This window comes from Cryptomeria japonica, chromosome 9 (assembly GCF_030272615.1).
Source record: "Cryptomeria japonica chromosome 9, Sugi_1.0, whole genome shotgun sequence".
Classification (NCBI taxonomy): Eukaryota; Viridiplantae; Streptophyta; class Pinopsida; order Cupressales; family Cupressaceae; genus Cryptomeria; species Cryptomeria japonica.
In genome coordinates, this window is record NC_081413.1 from 410,930,372 (window position 1) to 410,956,074 (window position 25,703).

General features: G+C 35.7%; 1 protein-coding gene across 1 annotated transcript in view; it reads right to left on the minus strand.

Moving 5' to 3' along the window:
* Positions 1–7,382: 7,382 nt before the first annotated feature.
* Positions 7,383–25,703, minus strand: part of LOC131073364 (probable glucan 1,3-alpha-glucosidase) — a 57,120-nt gene continuing 38,799 nt past the window's right edge. Inside the window, exon 6 of the mRNA XM_058009779.2 lies at positions 7,383–8,053. Coding sequence (XP_057865762.1) covers positions 7,673–8,053 — 381 coding nt within the window. The 3' untranslated portion in view covers positions 7,383–7,672. The remainder of the gene's footprint in view (positions 8,054–25,703) is intronic.

The following is a 25,703-nucleotide window of genomic DNA, read 5'->3' on the forward strand; positions in this document are numbered from 1 at the left end:
GATGTCATATTTTGGTGACTTTTAATTATTCATCTGGATTGCAACTTTTTTATAAGCTATTTGTTTGGGCAACGAAAATTGAAAGATATTAAAGTTAAATTTAAATATTTAACTTTAATGTGTTATTTAATTTTGGGACTTTTAAAAAGAAAAATTAAAAGTCCCCTTTCATATAGAGACTTGGCGCCTACTTCAAGGAGAGTAATATTAAATAATAAAATTGTAATGCTTAGTCCCACATTGTTTATACTGAGGAATCGATTCCCAAGAAAGGATATTAGTTAGCCTTCAGCTGGGACGTACAGGCATGTTTTATTGAATATGAGTTTTGCAGGGTTTGGTTGGAGGAATTTCTTGTGGTCTTTCAGGAGATCTTTCATGGTTTGTTAGGACGTACAGCCTCACGAACAACACTTTCCACGCTATTGCAAGACAGAGTCTGGAGAGTTCGTGGTGTTTCCATACAGGTGACACTGAATGTGCTTAAACTAATGGCACAGGTTGATTGGGAGCTGATTCGCCAACCTTATTAAGGCTAGGTAATCAATTTGGAGGAAATAATTTAGTGTTTGTCTGCAGTTCCAGACTTGCTGGCCAGTTCTTCCTTGTGTTGGGTCGTACTCTTGCCTTGACTGGGCCGTACTTGCTACCAAGGGCACACTCAGTTAGCTGTAGGTACCGTTTCCCCTGTCTGAACGCACTCATCTGAAGCTGCTATCACATTGGAAGTTGAACGTGGAAGACATTTCAAAGAGCTTGCTATATACTCAGCTGGTCGTATTCTTGTACCAGACTATCTTTGACTGCAGATTGGAATTTGTGAGGATTTGGGTATTGATTGGACTGTTCTTGACATACTGAAAACATGGATTGACCCTGCAGCATTTGGGAGTATGTGTCTCAGCCCTCTCTTAAATAACATTGTCACCATTAATTTCTGAATATTAGATATTTACTTTCTGTATCAGACCTGGGGATTGCAAAATATACTTGTGGAATGGATTTCATTATCATTGTTTTCTATTGTGGCAATATTCCTTGCTTTACCTCTCAATGTGTTATGTGAGTGTCGCTTTAACATAAAAACAAATAGTTTTATTTAACTGGAAGACTGAAAAACTCAACTAGCTAATGCAATCCAACTATTTGTCTTAAATTCTGAGCATTGATTGGGTTAAAGTTAACTACTTAAGAATGGAAAAAAAGTTAGCACAGGACAACCCTTTACAGAGCAGAACTTGGACGTTGAGATTCGGGTCAATGAAAGGATTAGTATTGGTATAGACTAGCGGTTGATGGAAGGTAGAATTATGTGAAAGCTGGGAATTGGACGAAGCACCTGGTAGAGTGAAGTAAGCATATTAAGTATTGACATTTTGTTGTATTCTGGCGAAGGGGTTTTTCGAGTGGGAATTTTGGTTGGGTGAACCAATCGGATTACTGAAAGTGGATTTGATTGGAAGTGAAGTGGCGATTCATTGCTTGAGATGAGGCATTACTGTCTTGCCGTTAACGAGAAAGAAGGAAATGGTTAGGCGGGTAGCTTTCCCTGAGAGCCTCCCTCCTATTTTCTTGGGAACTTGAGGATGACATCCTTTGGGTTGTGTTTTGGCTTTGGGTATTAACGTTAGGAGGTGCGGGAGCTTGGGTGGAAGCGGTACTGCTTTGGCCGATTGCTTGGGTGTTGATCCATTTGACTTTTTTTCTCTTTGCGATCAAGTATAGGCCTTGAAAAACTCCTAGTACTGTACTAGGTAAAGATGCCAAACGATTTCTTTTGGTATTTTTCAGAATTTTCAAGCATGATTATGCAACTAAGATAATGATTATGCAGGCTTATATTTTTGGATTTTTAGGACTTTTAGGATAACGACACTACTAAGGGAATCACCATGCAGATCTATATTTTTTGGATTTTGGAATAAGGTTTAACAACACTAAAGGATACTAATTGACTCTACCTTAGTTTTGAGATGTCTGAACTTTGGGAAGGTTGGACAACTAAGTCCATGAAGGAAACCTAAGCTAAAGAAAAAGATAATTAGGACCTCAAAGATTGTTGATTTTGGACAATTTGATAGAAAATTTACCCCCACTAGATAAATGAGTAAAAGTTAAAGATGGATTCCTTGGTTCTCGAAATTGGTCTCAACTCTACTGCAATGATGTTGTCTAGAGAAACTTAATGAGTACTAGGCTATGCTAGGAATTTCCTAATGGAGACACTAAAATATGTAAGTCATAACTACAAAACTAATGACAACACTGTTGACTAGAAAGGCCTTGATAATCCCAACGACATAGGCGATTTTGGATCCCAATTTTGATTTAGAAATAGTTCAACCAGTCTGGGGATTTAGTTAGGCAAATGTGTAACTAGAAGAGGTAAATGTGGGGTAGAGTTTGATCGCATGCGTGGCAGATTTTGAGTGGATGTGATATTGATTGAAGTGTATGCGTGGCAGATTTTTCAAATGTGTGAGATTAAACGAATGCATAATTCTAGTTTTTATTCAGTTTATGGGCTCAAATTTGGTCGATTTCATAAATAGTCAGAAAACAAAGAAGACAATGGGTTTTTTACTCGAACTTTACAACTCTGAAATCCATAGTTTCGCGTTAAATTAGCCTAAAGATTGGACTGACTCTATTCGTATAAACGCATCAAATACTAACAAACACTTAGAAGCAAGCATGTGTCCTACTCAAACCTACAAAGGACACTATTTGATAAGGCCCCATACCTATCCATGGCATATAGATAGAGGTCCAGTGGCACAAACCTAGTACACCTGCTCAACAAATACTGGCACACCTTTCCTCTTACCCCAAAGGTCCAAAGACCTTATGAACTAGGGAATTCTTGTTTTACTATGGGAGGTCCATGAGGGGTATCTGCAAGGTACAATCCACACTCCTTGAACTATCAAGCATAAGGTTTGGTCTATAATCACAATGGTTCCTATTCAGTACTCAGGGATATCCAAATACATGCTACAATGGTGAGACACTCAAGTCTCTAGTCAACTTGGCATGACCCATACATCCACATCCCAACTGACACAACAGGCATTGATTATGGAGTCTAGGCTATAACTTTCGCTCTCACCTTTTTTGTATAGCAGCCTTAAAGAAATACCACTCAAGGTCAAACCAAGGGGTGCTGAAATCCCAAAGGAAGCCTCTCTCTACAAGAGAAACCTTATGATTTCTCTTACACCCAAGCTCCATGAAGGCAAGGGGAGAGGATACTCTCATAACATTTTGGGGAAATTACATAGAATGTGCCAAAGCACCAAATAATCATATAGAGATTAATTTTCTTTAAGAAAGTAAATATTTTCTATGCTACTAGGCACAAACAATTAGAAAACAAAGGAAATTAAACAAAGATATTAGTAGTTTCAGTATTAAGGTCTTCTACACATGTTTGCCAACACACTAAAAGAAAGAATATTGGTAAAAGAAATCTTACTCTAGGAATAGAAAATGATAGAAATCAGAGACAACAAACAACAGAAAAGTGGGATTAAAACAAATTAAGATCGAGTTTTTACCTTGGGAATTTACCACTCAAATGTGTGAGATGTTGTAACACATACAGTACGCAATTGCATGAATGCAGTAAATTATCAGGTGTATGCGGTAGTTGAGTTCACTTAAGCAACGCTCTACCCTGCAAATGTGTCACTATGTTCGTTGAATGCATAATTGTGCTCGTCATATGTGGTACTCTGGGAGGCGTATGCGGTATAAATTTTGCAAATGCAGCATCATTTTTCAAATGCATCTCTCGCATTGTAACCTGCACATGTCCAAAACTCACAAAACATAAAATTATGGCTAGTTCATGTTGGGTTCACCAAAATGTATACAATTAAAAATTGAGGAAAACATAACATAACAAACCACAAGCCTAATTCTATCACAAATCTAATCACAAGACAATAAAAGTATGTTAATAAATTTGACAATAAAATAAACCAATCAAACACTATGTTGAATGCATGCCATGAGAGTTTTATTGTTCTTCTCCTCCATGTTACATGTGGTGGTGGTGGCTCTTAGGGTTGAACGATACTTGTAGAGTTTAAGAACAAGAATTCGAAGAATGTGGTTATGATGATTGGGGATCGATGTTGATTTTATAGTTTTTCAAAACTTGGATCGATAGTTGAGATTGATTTGAGAACAGAGTTGAATATTGACGGTTGAGAATTCATGAGACAAAGTGGTTGGAGATAATCACTCAATGTAATTGACTTTGATTGAGAATCTTAGTCGTCTAAATAACTTGATAAATGGATAGATGAGTTGGTCAGAAAAAAGGTGATTTTGAAAAGAGTGGGCTAACTAGTTAGTTAGAAAAAGGTGGTTGTTGATTCACTAGTGGGAATTGAGAGTCAGTGGCAATTAAGGATTTCAGCATATGATGTAGGAACTTAGATGAAATTGAATTTGGTGAAAAAATCAAGTTTTTGAAAACATGAAATTGAAATGAGAGGGAAATGGAGTTTATTTGAATTTAGAAGGAAACAAAATTTATTGGAATTTGAGATAAATGAAATTAAATAAATTTAGAAATTTATTTAATTAAGGACATTATTAGCAAATTAAATAATTTGAAGAATTATTTAATAATGGTAAAATACTATAAATTGATATAATTAAATAATAAATATTATATAATTAATAATTGACATTAATTAAATAATTAAATTATTTAAAAATAATATAAGGAAAGAAATAATTAAAAATTAATTGATTATGAAAATTTGAACTATGAACTTGAAATAAAAGAATGATGTTAATTAGAAGAATAAAATTAGATTAATTAAATAATTAAAATTATTTAATAAAAAAAGAATAATTAGTAAAATTAATATTCATAGACGAAACAATTTTAAATATCTCAAAAATTATACTAAAATCCTTTAAAAAAAAAAAACAATGAAACTACTTGTGATAGAAGTTTATCACTCTAGTATTTGTACACCTACAATGGCCACGCTATATTCACTTGTCTTTGGAATTATTTTGACTATTTAAGTTGAGCTCCCCGCATTGTAAGTATAGTTGAAAGATCTTGTTGATGATGAGGACTATCGTATATCCAGGTTGCATGATCGTGTATTTGGATGGTTGTGTTCCCAAAATATTAGTTTGCCAAGGGTATATGTAATGCTTGAATATTGTAAGTTCCAACATATTCTTGAAGGTTTTACCACCCGGTCTTGAGTTTGCATTAGCATCGTAACATAGATTGGATGTTGTAGCCCCCATAATCCACCCATCATTTGATTTGGTAGTGGTATGCTTTGCTTTAGAAAATCTATCGCTAAAGTCAATATATTTATCTTTAGTTTATTTTAAATGAATTAAAAACTATATGGCTTGTCAATAAGTAAAATATATTTTCTATTGTTCACATCCCAATTTGATTGGAAACAACTTGAAAAGTAGAAGAAAAAAGTAGGGCATGGTGAGGCTTACAAAAATATTGAAAAACAATAGAGAACAAATGTACAATAAAAAGTATTAGTTGAACTTGATATGGATGTTAGTAGAAAGAAGAGTGAAGTAACATTCATTATATATAACAAGTAAAGAGGCTTAGTGATGTGAAAGAAAAATGATACAACAAGAAGATAGATAAACGGGTTGATAGAGTAACATATGAAAAAAAATCAATTTATAGGTTAGTCATCCCATGAAGTTTTTTTAGTAGTACAATTCTTCAACATGACAGTCTTGAAATAAGAATGAGAATAAAAGCGAGATAGATAAACGGGTTGACAAAGGGACATATGAAAAAAATGAATTCATAGCTGAGTCATGCCATTAAGTTTTTTGAGATGGAGAAGACAAAAACAAGAGAAGAAAGAAAGAAGTGATAGCAAACTATTAATACCACAAAGGTAGTAATCTCTTTCCTAGTAACAATCACACAAGGATTGCTGCCTAAGAGAGATCTCTTGATAGAATAAAAGCAATGCTTCAAAAATACAAGGCCAAGGAAGTGCACATCACTCTTGCACTATGAATTGTCTAGACTAGCATGCAAGGGCGAGTGTTTAATCCATGTAACTTAACCCTACCATTAAAACAAGAGCTAAGGGACTTCATGTGGAAGTGTCATACATAATTGAATACAATGGTAGGTAGAACTAAAACAAGTAATCCATAAGATACTCCAATAGCTTAAGGTGGCACAATCACAAAACAAGTTCCTCCCTATAACATCCTAGATAGAAGATACAATCACGTATTTTCTTAATCTTGTGAGTCCATTTGTGAACAAGTACGAGATACAAAATAAGCAATTGAAAATTATTTAGTCGATGTCTACCACAACCCTCATGAAGCAAAGTGTACAATATAAATCTGAATTCGGTGACAAACTAGAACACATATCTTTAGAAAAAAAAACTGCATAAAAAGACACCTAAAGAATTTCATTTTTGAAACACCTATTTTTACTAAACTTATGACAAAAGTGAAATCAGGACACTTCTATAATGACATCATATATTTTATTTTTCTTTGTATGAATATCATTTTAAAATTTTGATATCATTATATTTTTATTTATTTTTTTAAAAATAGGTAATAGTGTTGACAAAATAAAAAATAAAAGTATATATTTTAATTTTATATTTATATATTTAATGATGTTGAATATTATTTTATATTTGTAATATTCATTTTTGTTTTATTCAATAATTATAATTTTAAGTACACGAGACTGATTGCCTCTCAGCATATTTAGGCACCCCCTCAAATAGCACGTGATGACGCCACATCTTTTTCCATCATTTGAGCCACCCAACAAAAGGATCGAATAAATGCAATTGACGAAAGAAATCAAAGGCAGCAAAATAACATGTGGACTAGACACATAAGGGGCAAAATGGTATGAATTACTAACCTTGGCAACTGAATACAGAAAATGTTAATTGGCATTGGCGAGAACCATAAATACCATGGATGGCCTTATGTTTAACTGACATGGATGAATCAGAGCTAATCATTCAGAAAAATGTAGCATACCATCAATCTATACTCGACCCCAAAAGAATTACACCAGCAATGGTAATGGAACATGCCAGAGTTTTAGTTTATTTGAGGATACCAAACCATACAATATCTGGCAGCATGTGGAATGTAAATTTATGCATCAAAAGTAAAGAAGTTACAATTAAATCCGTATGCAAAGGTAATTAATTTTGACCGAATTCTATTTAAGTGCTTCAATACAAACCAGAGACAGGGTATGCAGGCTGCTTTAACTAAATAATCATGCATTAATAAGCAATAAATAAAATAAATTGAAACATTACCAACATCAACCTTGCCATGTCAACTCCCACATCTACCCCAGCTAGCTGTAACGAAAAATTTCATTAACTACTGGACTTGGTCCAATTTTACGGTGCAGAGTTTGAAATGTCCGCCAAAACTATGTTTAAAGATGAGAAACAGGGGGCCACCAAATTCCAGCCCTCTATACCCACTTGTAATATTGCATATCAGCCGGCCAAAATCTAAGAAACTTGTTACAGAAAATAAGCATTTAATAAAGGCTCTGCATTTAAATGAGGAAAATTGAGTTAGTTCATTTTGACAGAAAGGGCTTTTTGGCCACCATAGTTCAACACCTAGATCGAATGGTCTACAATATTTTTATTGACCAATCCTCATCAATCTGAACATTCGGTTTCCTCACAATAACTGCAAGAGGATATGATTTTGGCCGCAACTTAAGTGGCCCAGCCTCAATATCTACTCTTCGATTTGATGGTTCAACAAGAGCAGTTCTTCCTCCTGATGAGATCTTTGACTGCAGACCCAATATTATGATTCTCTCCACAATACAATTTGAAAATAATGTTTTCTTGTTTGACTTATCAGACGCAAGGTTCGTGGAGGTAAGTCTACCATTTGAAAAAACAAACCGTCGATAGATGTATATCCCCTTCTCATAATCATAACTTCTCCCATCATCCACATAGAGCTCGCCTTCAGCCTCCAATGATCCATTTAATGCTATGACCTGAACAACACAGCATAAATTTCAGATATGAGGGAACAATATTCAGTGGCACCTTATCATCCGAAGCAATAAACTATTTAATTTGTATAATATTCTTCACAAATTCAATTCCACCAATGTCAGTTGCTCAAAGATAACTCCTAAGATAAGATAATGCACAGATAAAGATTATTTTGGTAAAACACCATCTTACATTCAAGGGTGTCCAACAAAAAATTTGAAACGAACTCTGAAATTTCATTCCGATTCACATCGAATCTCAAATGCACATATGACACAATATTACAAAACAATATCAAAAGATATTCAGATCGAAACAGCTTGTGGAACCCCCAATTCGGTTGGCTTAATACGTAACCCATTGAACTCTATCTCATAGCATATCCTCATAAGAAAAACTTGAATGAGTCTTTAAGTATGCCAGAAACTGTGGTTGTGTAACTACCAAGAAATTTTTAAATGAAGATCCATCATTCATTACTAGCTTGAGTCTCCAGAGTCTTCTATGGTATTAATGGTATGATAACGTCTTTCAATGAGCATGCAATATAAATCTATCAATGAGCATGCAATATAAATCGTATGAATTTATATATTTACCAGCTTTCTTTTAGCCAAGGAGATTCAAAAATGGCAATCTTTCTGCCCTTTAATTTCCAACCATTGGCAATTCCAAGGCATTTAGCAAACATTGTTAAAACCGGAAACGTCTTAAAACCAAGTCAAAGGCCTTTATTGAGTCGATCAACAAAATATAAATAATAGGCAATTGGCTCAGTAAAGCACTTTTACTTGGATTCAAGTGATGAATGTCTGGTTGCAAGAGTTTGCCATTGCCTCAGAATTCCCAATGGTTGAAAAAATGTAGGTAGTCCGATCATATTAGCACAATGACACAATCTTGTTTGTTCACAATTCCCCATTGTTATACATACATATTGTAGGCAGAGTTGGAATTAAAATGCAATCATTTTATATAGAGATACATTACTAAAGTGGGTTCAATGTTTCAGTATTTGATCCAACCAGTAAGCTTCCTTCATATGATCACATTGGAAGCTTAATCTTTGCAATGCCATTGCAGACGATAAATTAAATTTTGCTGCTGATATCATAATGAAGCCCAAACAAAGATGGGGAAATCAAACAAAGCCATATTTCCACTTTTCATGCAAATGCTCCCAACAAGTTAGAATTTTAGAGTGATATGAACCCTTATACCTAGGCAAGCAACAGAATGCTTCAAAATTTACAGTCATGTCCAATAAACAATTGGTAAGTTAGATTACCTTTGATTTTTCCTTACAAATTGAGCTGCCTATCACTGATTAATTAAGAAAATCACAACCAAATAGGTTGTCCTTTAAATATCATCTTTGACCTCCACCATACATGTGCATGTGATAAAGCTTGTGTAGCCCACTCAAAAAGGAAAAAATAACAACGAATTGTTAGGAATAACGTGTCATTTAACTTGCAATCCTATGTATATTTTGTGTCTGCACTCTTTGAAAGGGTTCTCAAATGTCTACAGTTTAATTGGAGAAATAATTTGTAATTTAGATTCCCTTAAAATCTTGGCATTAATCGTCATATGCATTCATTGTAATGTCCCCTTTTTGAAATAGGATTTTATAATAAATAATAATAATAAAAATATAATATGATATAATTAAAATTTAATTAAGTTTAATGAATGGTCCAAAGGCATGAAATGAAGAGTTGCGACTCCATCAAACATAAGATATAAAAGGAAGACCATTTCATTTGAGGACATCCATGATTCATCCAATCCGTAATCAATTGGGAACGAAAACATCAATCAATTTAGAAATAAAGAATTATTCTCAGAAGGCAGCAATGAAGGATGGTGACTCATTTCTTGTGAATGGTGGTGACTCATTACTTGTGAAGGTGGTGACTCCTTCAAGAAATGGATATAAGGAGAAGCATCATTCATCCAAGAAACTCAATCAAACAGAAATTCATTCAAGAACCAATTCAGCATCAATTCAGCACAATTCACGAATTCATCTTCAGATACCAATTCATTCAGCTATATACATAATCAGAAATCCATTTGGAATCAAACTGTAAATTCATCACAAACCAATACATCAAATCATCAAATCAAAGGAAATCATTCGATCACCCATCAAACATCAATTGGGAAATAAGGAATCAAACATTCAAATATCAATCATTCAACAGTAATCAATCAATTATACATATCTTATCATTCAAATATCAATCATTCACACATCAACCATTCATGCATCAAACCATTCAAGCAACATTTAATCATCCACTCATTAATCCTTCAAGAACAATATACATCCATGCCCTTGACAAGCTAGAGACAGGGTCCTTGTTATATCACTGTTGGTGCAGGAGCACCCGGGTGCAACCACAATCAGCACCAACTAAAAACAATTTGTCTCAGTTTATTTGTTTCAAGTTTTGGTTTGTTTGGTCTGGCTTCACTCTAATCAATTTTGCAAAAGTTCATTTCTTTCCATGTTGTCGGCTCTGATTTTCTATCCAGCTGGCTGTGATAAGCGAGTTTAATACGTTCTCTATTCTCTGTGATCAGCCTGTGAGCTTAGGAACAGGGCATGGATGTCCATCAATTCATTAAAAATCATCAATGTGACAGTTGCAACTTCCCTGGTAGGTATTTATGCAAAATGTGGAAGCAAAAACAGGGCAGGTTGGCTGTTTTACAGTGTGCCTAAAAGAGACGTCTCTTGGACTGCAGTGAAAGTAGGATATGCACAAAATAGATTTGTTGATCACGTTAGCAGATGTAGAACCAAATTCCGCAACCCACAGATATACCCTCCCAGCCCGTGCCAAAATAGGAGCTTTGAAACAGTGTTTGGCATCCATCAAAGCTCATGTCTCCTGGTAAACACGTGGAAACATAGAATGAGCTCGTGAACCGTTCCACGCCGTCATCGGTTCCACCCTGGGGGGTCGAGTGAAAAAATGCCAATCGAACTGTGGTCTCATGATATGCGCAGAATAGAAAGGCTTTAGAAAACTTCAAACGAAATTTATAATTAAAATATTAATTACTTATATTGTGCGATGAATAAATAGAAAAGCTGCAGGAAGCTAGAGAGGCCTCCATCGATGGAGAAGTGAGTAAGACAGGTAGGGGATGAGGAATTGCAGATCGTCTAATGATTCAAGGGGGAAAACGAACAGATAATATGAATCGAATTTGAAAATGAATCAATGCCAACAATTTCAGAAAGAGATACGTTATAAATAAGGACCAAATGTGGGGCTGTACAGGTGTGGGTTGCAGCCAGAGTGAAGACTAATTGTGTGAAGGAAAGGAGATTAGTGAAGGCTGTGTAGAGTAGAAAGGAGACATAATTTGTGTAAAGAAGATAGTGACAGAGCTAAGGGGCCATAGAATGGTCAATTTGAATATGAGTTATTAATGTGTGTAATAAAGAATTTGCAGCTTTGATAAATGATATTATAGTTGCAGAAAGTCTCTGTTTGTGCTTGGTATTTGTGTTTTGAGTTTGTGGTTGCAGTGTAGTGGGGAGTATTCTTTCTCTTGCATAAACTTTTAAATTAGGGACGATGCCCTCTAATTTGGAAGATTAACAAAGTATTTTTGGAGAATTCACAATTTGATCGATGCTATGATTTTATTGTTGATGCTGATTTATGCATCTACATAATAAGCTTTAGTGGTAATCTGCCATGCCCCTGATTATGAATTCAATAAAATAAAATGTAATAAATAAATATTCATTATCATATCAATGTAATTAGAAACAAATATAATAATAAATAAATTCAGAAAATATATTCAATAAAAATTATATATAAAAAATTGCATTCATCCTGATCGGTAACCTGCAAAATAGATAAAGTTAATTATTGAAGCAAATACTAAGTGGACTGCAGATGTCAGAGATTGTCCCCTCAGCAGTACATAATGATAATCAGCCTTTAGTGTTTATTGGCAGCGATTATGATGATAAAAAGGCACCAATCACATTAAAGCAGAGTGGCCGGAAACTCCTTTGTCCCTCCCTGGGAATGTGTATCCCCGTATCTGTTCCCATTTCTGAAACAGATATGTATCCAATACAATCCGGATACACGTCGAATATTGTACCCACGCATGTCCAAAAATCCTTGATTTCCAACCAAGCTAGATACTAATGTGATATGATTTTTTTAAAAATTTGACGTAAATCTTCCTAAATTTAATTTTAGGAAACTTCATTCATACATTTTTTTTTTTAAAAATTGATATTAACAAAACCTACACCAAATGAGAAAGACAACTGAAATGTTTTTTTATTTCAATGACCCATTTTTTGGGTTATCTTCCAATGCAACTCTACTATCTCTGCATATTGTAAAATGTCAAATAAACTTATCATTATTTATGTAGCAATTATGTGTCTATATTGCTTTTGAAGTAATGAAAATCTCCTTGAATAACTTAGAAAATTGTGTTAAATATATGTGTATGTGACGCGTCCCCAACCTGAAAACCCCCGTCCCCGTCCCAGGGACGTTTCGGGGACTTGGGGACGGCCAGGGGACGTTGCCCCCCGTCCCCAAATTGTCCTGCATTTTGAGGGAACGTCCCCCATTTTGAGGGGACGTCCCCGAAACGGGGGGACGCCTGCCCTAGCTCTGGGGGACGTCCATACGTCCCGGGGACGGTTGGGGACGGCTGGGACGTCCCCAATCCGTCCCGGGGACGGCCAAACATCCCCCATATCTAAGGCCATTAAAAAATATTAAAAAAATTTAAAAAGTTGTATTTTCAAATTTTTTTTGAAATTTTCTTATATGCCCCTTATTAATTCAAATTGTTATTAAAAATAAAAAAAATTAAAAGATAACATTAATTAAATTTTAAATTTATTAATTTAATTCATAATTTTGACAATGAAACTATATGGCAGCAGTGTAGCCTTTGGGCATTTTGACACAGAGATTAGAAAATCGCCAAACTCGGCGAGTCAATAGTAAAATAACACCCAGCGCCTTTGTTAAAGAATAAGTTTTTTTGGCCTCGTGGGGCGCTGCCCCTCGACCCCGCCCTATATCGTGACGGGGAGCGCGCAAGGGGCGCTGCCCCTTGACCCCACCTTGGGGGCACTACCCCCAAACCCCCGTTGAAAAATATGGGGGGAAACTGCGTCGATAGAAGTAGGGAATATTTAACCTCTTTGTTTTGACATTTTGTATGTTATTTCTTTAATATCTATTATGATATGCATATTGACAATGTGAATGAATTGAAATTCTGATTTATGAATGCATAATTGCATATTGTCTATTGAGTATTAACAATGTTGTATGTTCAGAATTTAGATTCTAAAATGTTTTCAACTTTTCATAGTATCATACACATGCTATATCCATGTTTTATTGTTTTCATATGAATATAATGTATGTATGCATGCTTTATCCATGTTTTCATATGAACATTTAGAATTTTGAAATTTTCCTATATATTTTAAATTTTTCCTATATTTTATATAGCCATCCCCTTTTCCGTCCCCCGCCGTCCCCAAATTTGGCAAAAACATTTGCCGTCCCGGAAACGCGTCCCGCCGTCTCCTACCGTCCTCGTCCCCGTCCCGGAAACTCGGGGTAACTTTGGTTTTTTATGAATGACGTATTGTTGTGACGTTTTCACACATCGCCCCATTGCAAATGGGGACCCATGTTTTTTGCTCGTTTTCGCTTTGCTTTTTAGGGTTTTGGTTTGAATCCAGTTGGTTTTGAGAGCTTTTTGAATTTCCTTTTCTAGAATGCAAATTTTGAATGCAATGAATTCGCCAGAATGGTCTATTTTCAATTGGAATGTTGATGCAGAGCTTAAATTTGTCTAAGTGTTGAAGATGAAATGTGAATTTTTGTCCAATTGAATATTTTTGACCAAATTTTGACATTTTTGATTTTTGATCCTAGGCATTGGAAATGATTTGTTTTCGCCTTGTGAAGTGTTAAAATGTGAAAAATCATGTTATTTTGGCCTGTAGGAGCAAAATCGCTCCTGTCCCTCAGTGAAGGACGGGAGCTCGTTTTCAAATATCTTACTATTCCTGCAGGGTCAAGATGAATTACAAATTGGAAGTGATGGAGAAAGGCGAGATCTTTCCATTGAATATAAATTGAAGATTTTCATGAGCACAGAAATGCCTCCAGGAGAAAAATCGCTCCTGTCCCTCAGTGAAGGACCGGAGCTACAAATCAGATTCTGCTTTGTCCTTGCAGGATTTTAACGTCTTGACGATGTGAAAAGGTCCAAAGAGGTGCATTTTATCAAATGAATATAACTTGAAGCGCTGTCGGGGAGATCAATAGGGTGGCAAGTCCGGCTTGAGTGAGGTCCTGATCCTGAAATTTGGCTAAGTCTGGAATGTCCTGACCCTGAAATTTGACTAAGTCTGGAAACTGAAAAAACCTCCAAAAACTAGATTTTGCAATATAACTCCTGGAGGTCTGAAACCACTCTCAAACATCCTGAAAGTATATATGGAATATAACTTAAAGTACTTATACTTAAATGTTATATTCCATAAAAATTATCCTGATAGAGAGTGCGAAAAGTCAAATTTCGCTCGTGTCCTTCTCCAAGGGTCCAGAGCGAAAAGCGCTCCTGTCCCTCTCCAAGGGACCAAGGCGAGTCGCTCGTGTCCCTCACCAAGGGACCAGAGCGAAAATGCTTAGTTGAGCCATTCCTGACCTTGTTTGGACGAATCGAGACATCAAAGGCAAGGAAAGAGGCGAAATGAACGCGTTTAAGACAAATTGAAGATTACCAAATGCCAACAAGGGACCAAAATGCCTAGGTTCGCTCTTGTCCCTCAGGGAGGGACCAGAGCGATTTGCATAGGATCCTTCATTTTCCTTCAAATGCATGTCAAGGCAAGTTTACACAAGATCAAGGACGTCCTTTAAGAGGCAATGAACGAGGAACCAAAGTTGAAAGATGACGCATTTCGGCTAGAGCTTCAAGATCGCTCCTGTCCCTCTCCAAGGGACAAGGGCGATGATCCTTCCAGACATCCATACGCCTTGTGGAAGCCAAGTAAGACAAGCATGGAATGAAGAAATAACACTAATGTTCGCCTTATGAGGAAAATTGGAGATCGAAGATGCAAAATCAAAGAGAAAGCATGAAGTTCGCTCCTGTCCCTCTCCAAGGGACCAGGGCGATATCACCACAAAAGGACATTCAATCGCAAGGATAAATCAATCAAGTTCGAAGATCCCAAGGAAAATGGCAAATTCAACGTAGAAATGAGGACCTTGGACGTAAAAATTGCAAGAATCATGACCAAATTGATGGATCGCTCCTGTCCCTCAGTCAGGGACCAAGGCGATGAGGTACGTATCTTCTCACTTTTTCATTTTGGCGCTTAAAACACATTTTTTTAAATTTATTTAAATGCTAGAAAAAATCGATATTTAATTAAAAGCATTTAAATAGCGCATGGTATGTATTTATTAATTATTTTTGCCTTTGTAAAAAATCAAAATTTATTAATTAAAAATAAAGGCATTTAATAATTAATTATTAATTTAATAAAAATCAAAAGGGAGCGCTTGGTATTTTAGAAGTCGGCCTTGTTATTTATTAAAAAATCGTTTAATTTGCTTTATTTTCACAAAGTCCGCCTTAAGGTAAGTATGAGGTGAGCGCTATAAAGGGAGGGTGAGAATCTTCATTTTCACATCACCATTTTATCATTCAAATGCGATCAAAGGGAGAAGTGCGAGTGTGTTTGAAGGAGCGAATTTTATTTCAAAGCAAGGTGGTGCGAACTTGAAGTTTCCGTTTGAGCGAAGTTGCCTAGGACGTCAAGGACATATCAAAGATGGCGAAATTGCTAACTTGAAGAGGAGATCACATCCAAGACTTGAAGGGTGGCGAAGTTGATAAGGGGAACGTTCTTTTGAAGATCACATCAAGACTATCGAATTTCAAATTTTGCCTAGGCGAATTCCTTTATTTTGCATTTTAGAGTTAAGCTCTCAAAGAGGTATGGCGATATGGATTTATTGTTTTGATTTTGAACGTTGATCGTCATTGCCTTAATTTTTTTGAATTTTGAAATTTTGTTTTTCCTTAGCTCAATCGTTTTTAGGAAATGATTAATAAAGGACTTATCATTAAGTTTCCTAAAAAATTGCTCTCTAATTTATGTTATGTATTGCTAAATCATGGTACTAATTTTGAAATGTTGTGTAGGCATCAAATGGAGGTCTCTTCAAGGAAAATCAAGCCGGATCAAGGACGGTCTTCGCCAGGATGGTCAAGCCAAGACATGGGCGACCTCTTTCAATCCAGTGTTCCAGGGCGAGGTACATCATCTTCCTGCACATCAAGGACACAAGGAGTTAGAACAAGGGCTCGTTGAAGAAGCAAAATAGCTCCAGATGAATTAATTAAAGCAAGCTTCTCAACAACATCAAGTTGAATATCTACCAAGTTCCAAGTGTCAAGTAAGGTGGCGTCCTAATCATCATCTCTCCAATCAGTGGAGTCCATCTCAGCATGTCCAGATTCAATGTATTTAACTTATGGAAGGTGGCACAAACTCCGATGTACCTACCCCGGCGATCCATTGGTCGATTTTTCTAGAGAGGACATGTGTCCAAGCAATACAATTTTATCATTGGTCAAACATTAAATGTTATGTAATGGTTGTAACAAACCCTAATTAGGGTTTTTCATTGTTGAATCTTGGCCATTGATCTTGAATTGATCTAAGCCATCAAATTGTATTGTGGGCACTATATAAGCCCAGACATTTCATTTGTAAAAAGATTAGAGAGAATTAGAGAGATAGGATAGAAATAGTTGAAAGTAGTTAGTAGATAGATAGTAGAATAGGAGGACAAGGCAAGAAATTGTTGCCATTGATTGTAACCAAACTCCATTTTCATTGAAGTAATGGTGAAATATGTCGTTTTCTTGCAATTTGCATGGTTTCTTGTTGAAGTCTTCAATCTTAGATGGTAGATAATTAGATGAATGGAGGAAATGTGCTTGATTAATGGTGAAATTCGTATACCCATACTACTAGCAGTTTGTTGATTGCAGACTTGCCTTGTGTAGTCAACTGGAATCGTTCAGCTCAAGCTCAATTTCAATTTGTCGCCTCTCCATTGATATGCATCAACTTGGATGGTATCTATGGTTGCGGTGATGATTTGAACATCATAAAGCTTCCCATAGAAGATCGCACTAGCCTTGTGTAGATGTTCCATTGATGTCAAAACAAGACCTAGTTGGAGTTTCATCAAAATCAATCATTGCTCCTACATTCTTAGTATTAGGATTAGATCCTCTCTTCGCCCTTCCTTTTTCATTTTTTCAAATCCAAGTTAGTCAGAGCCTGTGTTCCAGCAAAGCAGATCGGAAGTTCAATGTAAGTCCCCTTGTGATTCCAGCAAATCACATCATACCACTGGAGCTTATCCACACGTAGAGACCCTACATCAAAGAACCTTGGAGTCTACCTAACTGATCCTTTACGCGAATCTTCAGCAGTTAGAGACTATTTTCTCAAGAGAGGATAAGATGCCTTTAGGTATTTTATTCTGTGTATGATGGTGTACAAAATACACGTCAACACGTATCCAGCCATATCCATATCGGGGGTCTTAAAAAATAGCGGTATCCATATCCGATACCGTATCCGTATCTGATACTGTATCCGTGTCCATGCAACTTTGCATTAAAGTGTACACAAAAGCAGAAGTTATAATTAGTAAAAGTCAAAAGTTATTATGTCTAATAAGCAGCGATTAATACTTCATAAAGGCAGCCAATATTATGATTGATATATCCTAATAAACATCGAATACACATGAAACGGAGTGATTAGATTTGTTAACTAAAGGGCAGAGATGGAGTTTTAAAAAAGGATTTGTGACCTTTCATATGGTCGTCGCTATTCAAGGAGATGCATCTCTTAATAGAGATAGGATATGATATAAAAATGGTACGATGTATGTGGAGAAAAGGGGAGGCATCAAAGAAGCAGAAATCTATCTTACTGGCAGATTCTGATTACTGGAAAAGCATCGTGTGACAGCTAATTGGAATAAAACTGAAAGAAGAGGATAGGGCATTACAATCCAGTGGCAACTAATTAATATACCAGTATGATGTATCTCAAATATGCATTCAGGGAATATCTGCAAATATATGATCTGAAATATCAATAATAAGAAACTCTAATTAGTTATAATATTATAATTATATATTTAAAATTTTAAAACACATATTAGGATTCTTGTCAACCATTTGCATATTCAGATTTTTTTACTTAATTCGAATTGTATGCATTCACATCTATAATATATAAAGAAATTAAAATATTAATGCTCTAGTGCTTAGTCTTCCGCTAATGCCTATGTAGGGATAGGGGGTTTGTGTAGGGAAAGGCGGAGTAGTTCTGAGATGGGCATAAACATATGTTCCTAAGAAACCTTGAGGGAGCCCGCTCATAGACTGTTTCCAAGCACCCTAGCACAGTAATTCCACCATCTTCCATAGGGTTAGGGAAGAAGTTGGAGCAAACCCTAAATTTAATTAGTTATTTATTGCATTATATATATTTCTAATTTCAATAACCTAATTTAAGACATAATGATGTTAAATGATGTATGTAACTATTGGGAAACAGGTAGCGTTCCAATAGAGGATATAACATAATCCTGGATAAAGAAACATATTTCAGATTTGCCTACACATTTGTAGAAGATTTTATTGGAATAGTTTCACCTTGTTTCTCTGCATTAAGGCCCTTAGTTAATGCAAACTTTCCCACATGGTCTAAAAGCGAAATAAAGGGCAACACACAGATTTGGACATTGTTTATTGTTTATAAGCAAAATAAAAGAATTATGCTAGCAGATAAGACCTGTACATTACAGGTTGCAACCTAAAAACTGTTGGGAAAATTCTTGCCTACTCTTGCTGACTTTTATGCAATGCTTGTTAAAATAATATTAATATCTTCTATAATGGTCATCTTCTATTTTTAGCAGTCATCTTAGTTGTCGACTTATTTAGCTTGTTAAGTTAGTTTTTCATTATTTAGCCTTTTAAGCTATATTTAGCTTTTTAAGCTTTTTAGCTTATTTGATTTCACTTTAACGACTAGTTCTATTTATAGAACACCGTCTTGTAACCTCTATATATACGTGTGTATATTGTTCAATGCAATTATCTGATTATTGAATCATTCTTCATTCAATTTCTTTTTCATGGTATCAGAGCGGGTCAATGGGATTCTTTAAAGTTTGGTGAATTTTTTAATAAAAATTCATGGCCTTCTTTCTGGATTATTTTCTAGATTTTTTATATTGTTTTTTTATAAAAAAAAAACGATTTTGCTTTTTTGAAGGCTTTTTGAGGGTTTTGAGGGTTTCTGGTTCGTGAGCAAATTTCTTTGTGCTGAGCAGCAGTTCATGTTTTTTTTAGGGTTTTGGAGATTTTCAGGCCTGCAACCTGAAGGTTTTTTTTTGCATATTGAAAATTTTCCTAGAGTTTCTGCAATTTTTTACTAGGGTTTTGACCCTTCAGTTCAAGTCAAAATTTTATTTTGGTTTCAGATTCTTGGTGGGTTTTTCGAGACCTCATGGGGTCGTTGTCAGATTCTTCTGGGTGCATCGTTTTACGTGCCTCAATTTTTGAGCCGTCAGATTTGCATTCTAGTTTCAGATTCTTGGTGAGTTTTTTGAGATCTTTTCTAGGTTGGTCTCAGATTTTTCTGGGTGCGTTGTTTTCCATGTCTCGAATTTTGTGCCAGCAAGGCCTTGGAATTTAAAAACAGTTCGCGATTTTTGCTACTTCTGTGGACGTCAGGAATTTTGGTGTCTTCTAAGCGATATTTATGCTGTACATCGTCTATATTTTATTTTTGGAAAAAAAATCATCTATATTTTTTTTTTCTGCAAATTATTATGGGTTTCTTCCAAACCTCGAAATTTGCGCATTGGGATTCGTGTCTCAAATTCCACTCCAAGGTTTCAGATTTTTTGTGTAGCTGCTTCTATTCTGATTTTTGAATCAGATTCTTCTCTCTCATGCTTTCACTAGGTTGACCTCGTTCAACCTCCATTTTCGTGATGGCATCTTTGACCAACATCATGTTGGAACACAGTCAAAAGTTCAACAGCTGCCACAACACCTGGAAACGATGCATGTTCACGATATTTGAATATCGTTACCTTTATCAGATTGATTTAGGCCAAACCTCGTCTTTACAGGTCCCAGGGTTTCCACGATTTTTTCCTGAAAAATTGTCCATCGATTTTCCACAAAAAATCATGGGTTGGTTTTCACATTTTTTTCCTCAAAAATTGTTCGCAGGGTTTAGAATTTTTTCCTTAAAAATTATTATCTGTAATCCGCAAAGCTTGCATGGGATTTCTAGGTTTTCACGATTTTTTCTTCAAAAATTGTTTGTTGGTTTTTACGATTTTTTCCTCAAAAATCATCTGTAATACGCGAAGTTCGCATGGGATTTGTGATTCGCGAAGTTCTCTGGTTTTGGTCGATTTTTCTCCTAAAAAATCGAGCTTTGTTGCAGTCAGTTTGGGTCGCATCAAACAGGGCGAACATCTACAACCATGGTATCTTGTAGCCTGTTTAGGAGTTGTTGGAGTAAACACTACTCAGTACTCTTCTGCAAAAGGGTTTGTCGATTTTTCCTCAAAATCATGGTTTCAAGCTTCAATAATTCGCGTGTGTCAGCTCTCTAATTCGTGTGTGAGGGCTACATTAGCTTGGATGGCTTTTGGTAATCTTGGTCATTTACATTTTGCAGATCCTGGGAGGGTCTCCGTAGCAGCAAATGGTCTTTGCATTTGTGATCATAAAACCTATAGTGTCTTTTGTAGGGTATTGAGTATGATGACCATTAGGGAGGGTGTTAAAATAATATTAATATCTTCTATAATGGTCATCTTCTATTTTTAGCAGTCATCTTAGTTGTCGACTTATTTAGCTATTTAGCTTTTTAGTCGACTTATTTAGCTTGTTAAGTTAGTTTTTCATTATTTAGCCTTTTAAGCTATATATTTAACTTTTCAAGCTTTTTAGCTTATTTGATTTCACTTTAACAACTAGTTCTATTTATAGAACATCGTCTTGTAACCTCTATATATACGCGTGTATATTGTTCAATGTAATTATCCGACTATTGAATCATTCTTCATTCAATTTATTTTTCAATGTTTATGTTATATTTATTATGTATCAGTCTTACTAAATAAAACATTACATTTAAAAAATGGATAATACTGTTGATGGTGATGCTTGTTTTTGTCAATATTGCAGAGAAAGCTTTGATAATGCATCTGTCAATATAATAACCTAAACTAAGTGCAATTTTGTTTTTATTATTTGCTGGGGTGATGTTTGTGACCGACATTATGTAAACTATTCCATTTCATCTCTTCAAATATGATTGTTTTCAAAAAAATCTCTTTGACAATAACATTGACCACCGCACTGAAGTTATGCCCGACAGGATGGATAACAAAGTTAGATTCCAGATGGAAGCCAGTAATAAATGTAATATAGCTAGCACCTAACAAGCATTCCCACAGTAGGTTTGATGCTATTCATACTCCAGTCCTCCAAGGACTGAATAGGATACTTGTTTATCACTTTCCTTGCAGTGCTTGAGTGGGATCGCAATAGAGATAAATGGAAACCATAATGGCAGACATCTTTCACTTCAATTGTGAATATAAAGGCACAGGGAAGTCAAAATGTAACAATATCAGAGCTATTTTAATCATTCTCTACCAACATATAAGCATATTAAAACTGTAAACCATATGGAGAAGCGTATTAAACTGACCTTTCTTAGCAAACTCTGTGGAACATCTGACAGAAGCATAAGGAAAATTGTTGAAAGAAAAGTAAAAGACTTGGTAGCAAGCAGAGATCAAAGCAGTAAGGTTGGTTGTGGATACAGTCAACCAAACTGAGCATTGTTACATTTGTAATGGATTGAGAGAGCGAAAATTATTCCTATACATAAGAAATTCTTACAGAAAATTAGAAAACATGATGGTAAGAAATCTATACAAACCTTGACCATTGAACCATCGATTCAATGTCCATTCTGATACTTGTTGTCACGGCCCTTCAAGGCATAGATGGAATACTTGGCGAGTTTTTTTGCTAGGCAAGTATTTACGCCATTGACTCACAAAAGAAACTCGCCGAGTTTTTGGGAAAAGCTCACCAAGTTTTGGGTGAGTTTTTCACAAGAAGTTGGCAAGATTTTAGCAAAAACTCAGCTGCATTAAAAAAAAGAGGCCCAAACATGTCAAAAAATTATCTAATTTTTTTTTCAAGTCGGTCTCATTATCTTCATCAGAATATATACATGAAATATAACATTTAAGTATAAGTCATAAGTTATATTTCATGTATATATTGGCCAGATGTTTGAGTGGTTTCAGATCTCTAGGAATTATAATGCAAATTCTAGGTTTTAGAAGATCTTTTTAATTTTCAAACTTAGTCAACTTTCAGTAATCAGTAGGCTCCTATCAACATTCTCTTGCTCTCTCTATCTCACTTTATCTGCCCTGAATTTTAGACCAATCTTTCTCCCTATCACTCTTCCTTTATCCCCTCTCACTACCACTCTCTATCTCACTCTCTCCTCTCTCCCCCAAGATCTAGACCCATCTCTCTACCCCTCTCTCTCACCCTCAGACCCCCACGAGTGGTGCTACCCTCAACCTAATTTTGGCAAGGTGGAGAAGCCACATCGGACTTGTAGGACTAGACCCTTTAGTTCTATCTCTCCCCTGGTTTTCACTAGAGCTGGGAAGAGGAAGATGTAAAATGTTTTGATGTAGTATTCACATTTAGTTTTACAAGAACAATTTGCTATTTCATTTTGTTTCAGTCTATCAACCATCAGCATTCCACAAGAGGATGCCATTTTGTTCCCAATTTGCATTTAAATCAATCAAATATATCTAGACTCAGCTTGTTTCATTTGTGTACTCATTTATTGACTCGTTGGAAGCATCTCCTCATTGAATTTTGCAATAAAAAAAAGCTTTCTTATTAAATTTAAGCAATTTTTTAAGTTGTTGAGTTTTTGCCGAGTTTTTTTTTTGGGCCTTGGCGAGTTTTTGCTTTTGGCGAGTAGTTGAACTATGCTTCAAGGCCTTAGCTATCTAAAAAGGAACTAGTCTGATGGAAATTTGTGATGTCCCCAACTCAAACCTTCAGGATTAACAGTGCATTGGCTGTCCTTTCCTTGGATTACCCAAAGGGCCAAAAGGAAGAGGATGTAGAGCATTATTGGGGTATGTGTGGAGTCTTGGCTTGTATTTTATTCTCTTCTTAAGTTGTGGACACGTTTTTTTTGCAACTTAAATGAACTTAAGTGACTCCTAGTCTAAAGACTTAAGTTGTCCCCCTTAAGATATATTTTAAGTGATTCTAGTAAACATGTGATAAAAAGGGCAAAGGGGATGTGTGTTTTGAAGGAGCCTATTGGCTCATTTTTAGGGTTTTAATGTGGAGCATTGGATTGAGTTGGTAGTGGATCAAAAATTGATGTTAAATTATCTCTTTGGGAGTTATTATAAAACATTCTAGGGCTCATTATGTTATCAGTCTTTAATCTTTTGTTGTTGCAATCTTTGGCTTAAGTTTTGAAACCCTTGAATATCCCTGGTTTCGGAGAAAGATATGGGCTTCCCATAGTTAAAAGGGTGTGTTTCAGTGGAAGGGCCTTGGTTTGTCATGTCCTAGCACATCATTTACAAAGTTGCAATTCCTTAACGAGTTTGGGTTCAGATTTGGGCTAACAACAGCAAGGTGTCTTCATATTACTGACTTTCATTAAGATAGCAACAAGGACAAGTGGAAACAAGTTGAACAGACGTAGTTCTGATTTTCTGGGTATTTCACAAAGACGGCTAGGGTTTAAAAAACATTTCTGAGGTACTTGTGTCTAAATCTGCGTATTGTTAATTACCTTCATCTCAGAAAAAATAAAAAGTAAGTGAAAGTGAATCATTTCTGAAGTTTCTGGGCAGGTTTGAAATGATTTTCTGTACTTTTTCGATAGTCAGAAATTTATTTATATTAGCAGAAAAATCAGTTCTATAATCTGAATGTAAATCTGAGTTTGATGAATTTCTAATATGCAAATAAAAAAACAAAAATTAGTGTGCCCTATTTTTGGAGATATTATTGTTTTTCTTTCATCCATATTTGGGGATATTACAGTGGTATCAGAGCTGCAAGTCTTGGCAGCATGTTTAGGCCGGTTGTATGTGTGGAAAGGGTTGTCATAACTTGGAAAAACAGAAAGGAATAATGGCTGGCAGCGATCTAACACCATCAACAAGTGAAAAGGAGGCAAAACAAATGTTTGCAAAAATGCTAAGACAGTTACAGGATAACAATCGTTTTTTGAGTCAGATGGTTCATAACGCAGCAAATGGAAGAAATCTGGTGCATATGGAGGAAGAGGAAAGTAGCAAAGATGCAGAAAACAATGAACATTCTACTAGCAAACTTTCAGGTTCATCACAATCCAGAAACTACACAAGAGGATGAGCCTACACAAGAGGATAGAGGACAATGCGGATGCTGAAACTTTGACTAAGTATCAAGCTTTGAGGGAAGATTTCAGTCAGCTATCTCTTTTAGAAATTACTTGTAGGTCACCAAACAAATCAAGCCAAAGCAGAAACAATGGAATCAAGGGAAGTAGAATTATGGGCTGCACAAAATGTTGGGACGTCTATCCTTACCGAGTTTTGATGGATCATCCAAGGGTACAGATAGAGCTTGGATTCAGAAATTGGATACTTACCTTGCCCTAAATCAAATTAAGGAGATTGAGGCCATCAAATTTGCTACCTTCACCTTGAAGGAGCTGCACATGAGTGGTCGTATCATGGTTTAGTGACACAGGGTCATGGTGTTATAAATTCTTATGATCATTTTTGCACTACATTAATAGAGCGGTTTGACCACAAGGATTCAAAGGCACACTCTAGGGAGTTGGCTCGATTGAGACAGGTTGGGACACTTGATGCATACATTTCAGAGTTTTAACGGTTGTAAGCAATGGTTCCTGATGTGATCGAGAAGAGGTTGATTTCTTGGTTCATAAAAGGTTTGTCAAAACCTCTCAAGGGTTGGGCCAAAGTTTTTGATCCGCCATCCTTGCAGGATGCTATTAAGCATTCAAGGAATATGGAGCTATCTACACCACAAGCTAGGTTTCCTAGCAAGTTTTTGCAAAGACCCTTATAACAAAATTTACTACAAAAGAAGGACAAGAAACCAAAATATTACTAGACCAATAGGTGAGATGTCTATGCCAGTTGGTGGTAAACTTCGATATTTGTGGGACGAGTTGAGACAAAAGAAGCTTGCTTTGACTATCGTGCGCCTTACTAAGTCACCGCATTCGGCAAATTTCTGCCTTCAGATTCGAAATTCACCGAATCTTAAAACCCGTGTTTGAAATTCACAAAAATCTGGATGAAATTCAACGGAAAAAGTCATTAAACTCCAATAAACTTTGCAGAATCTTTGTTCGGCGTCTGCCATTGCATCTCCAAAACCGTCGTT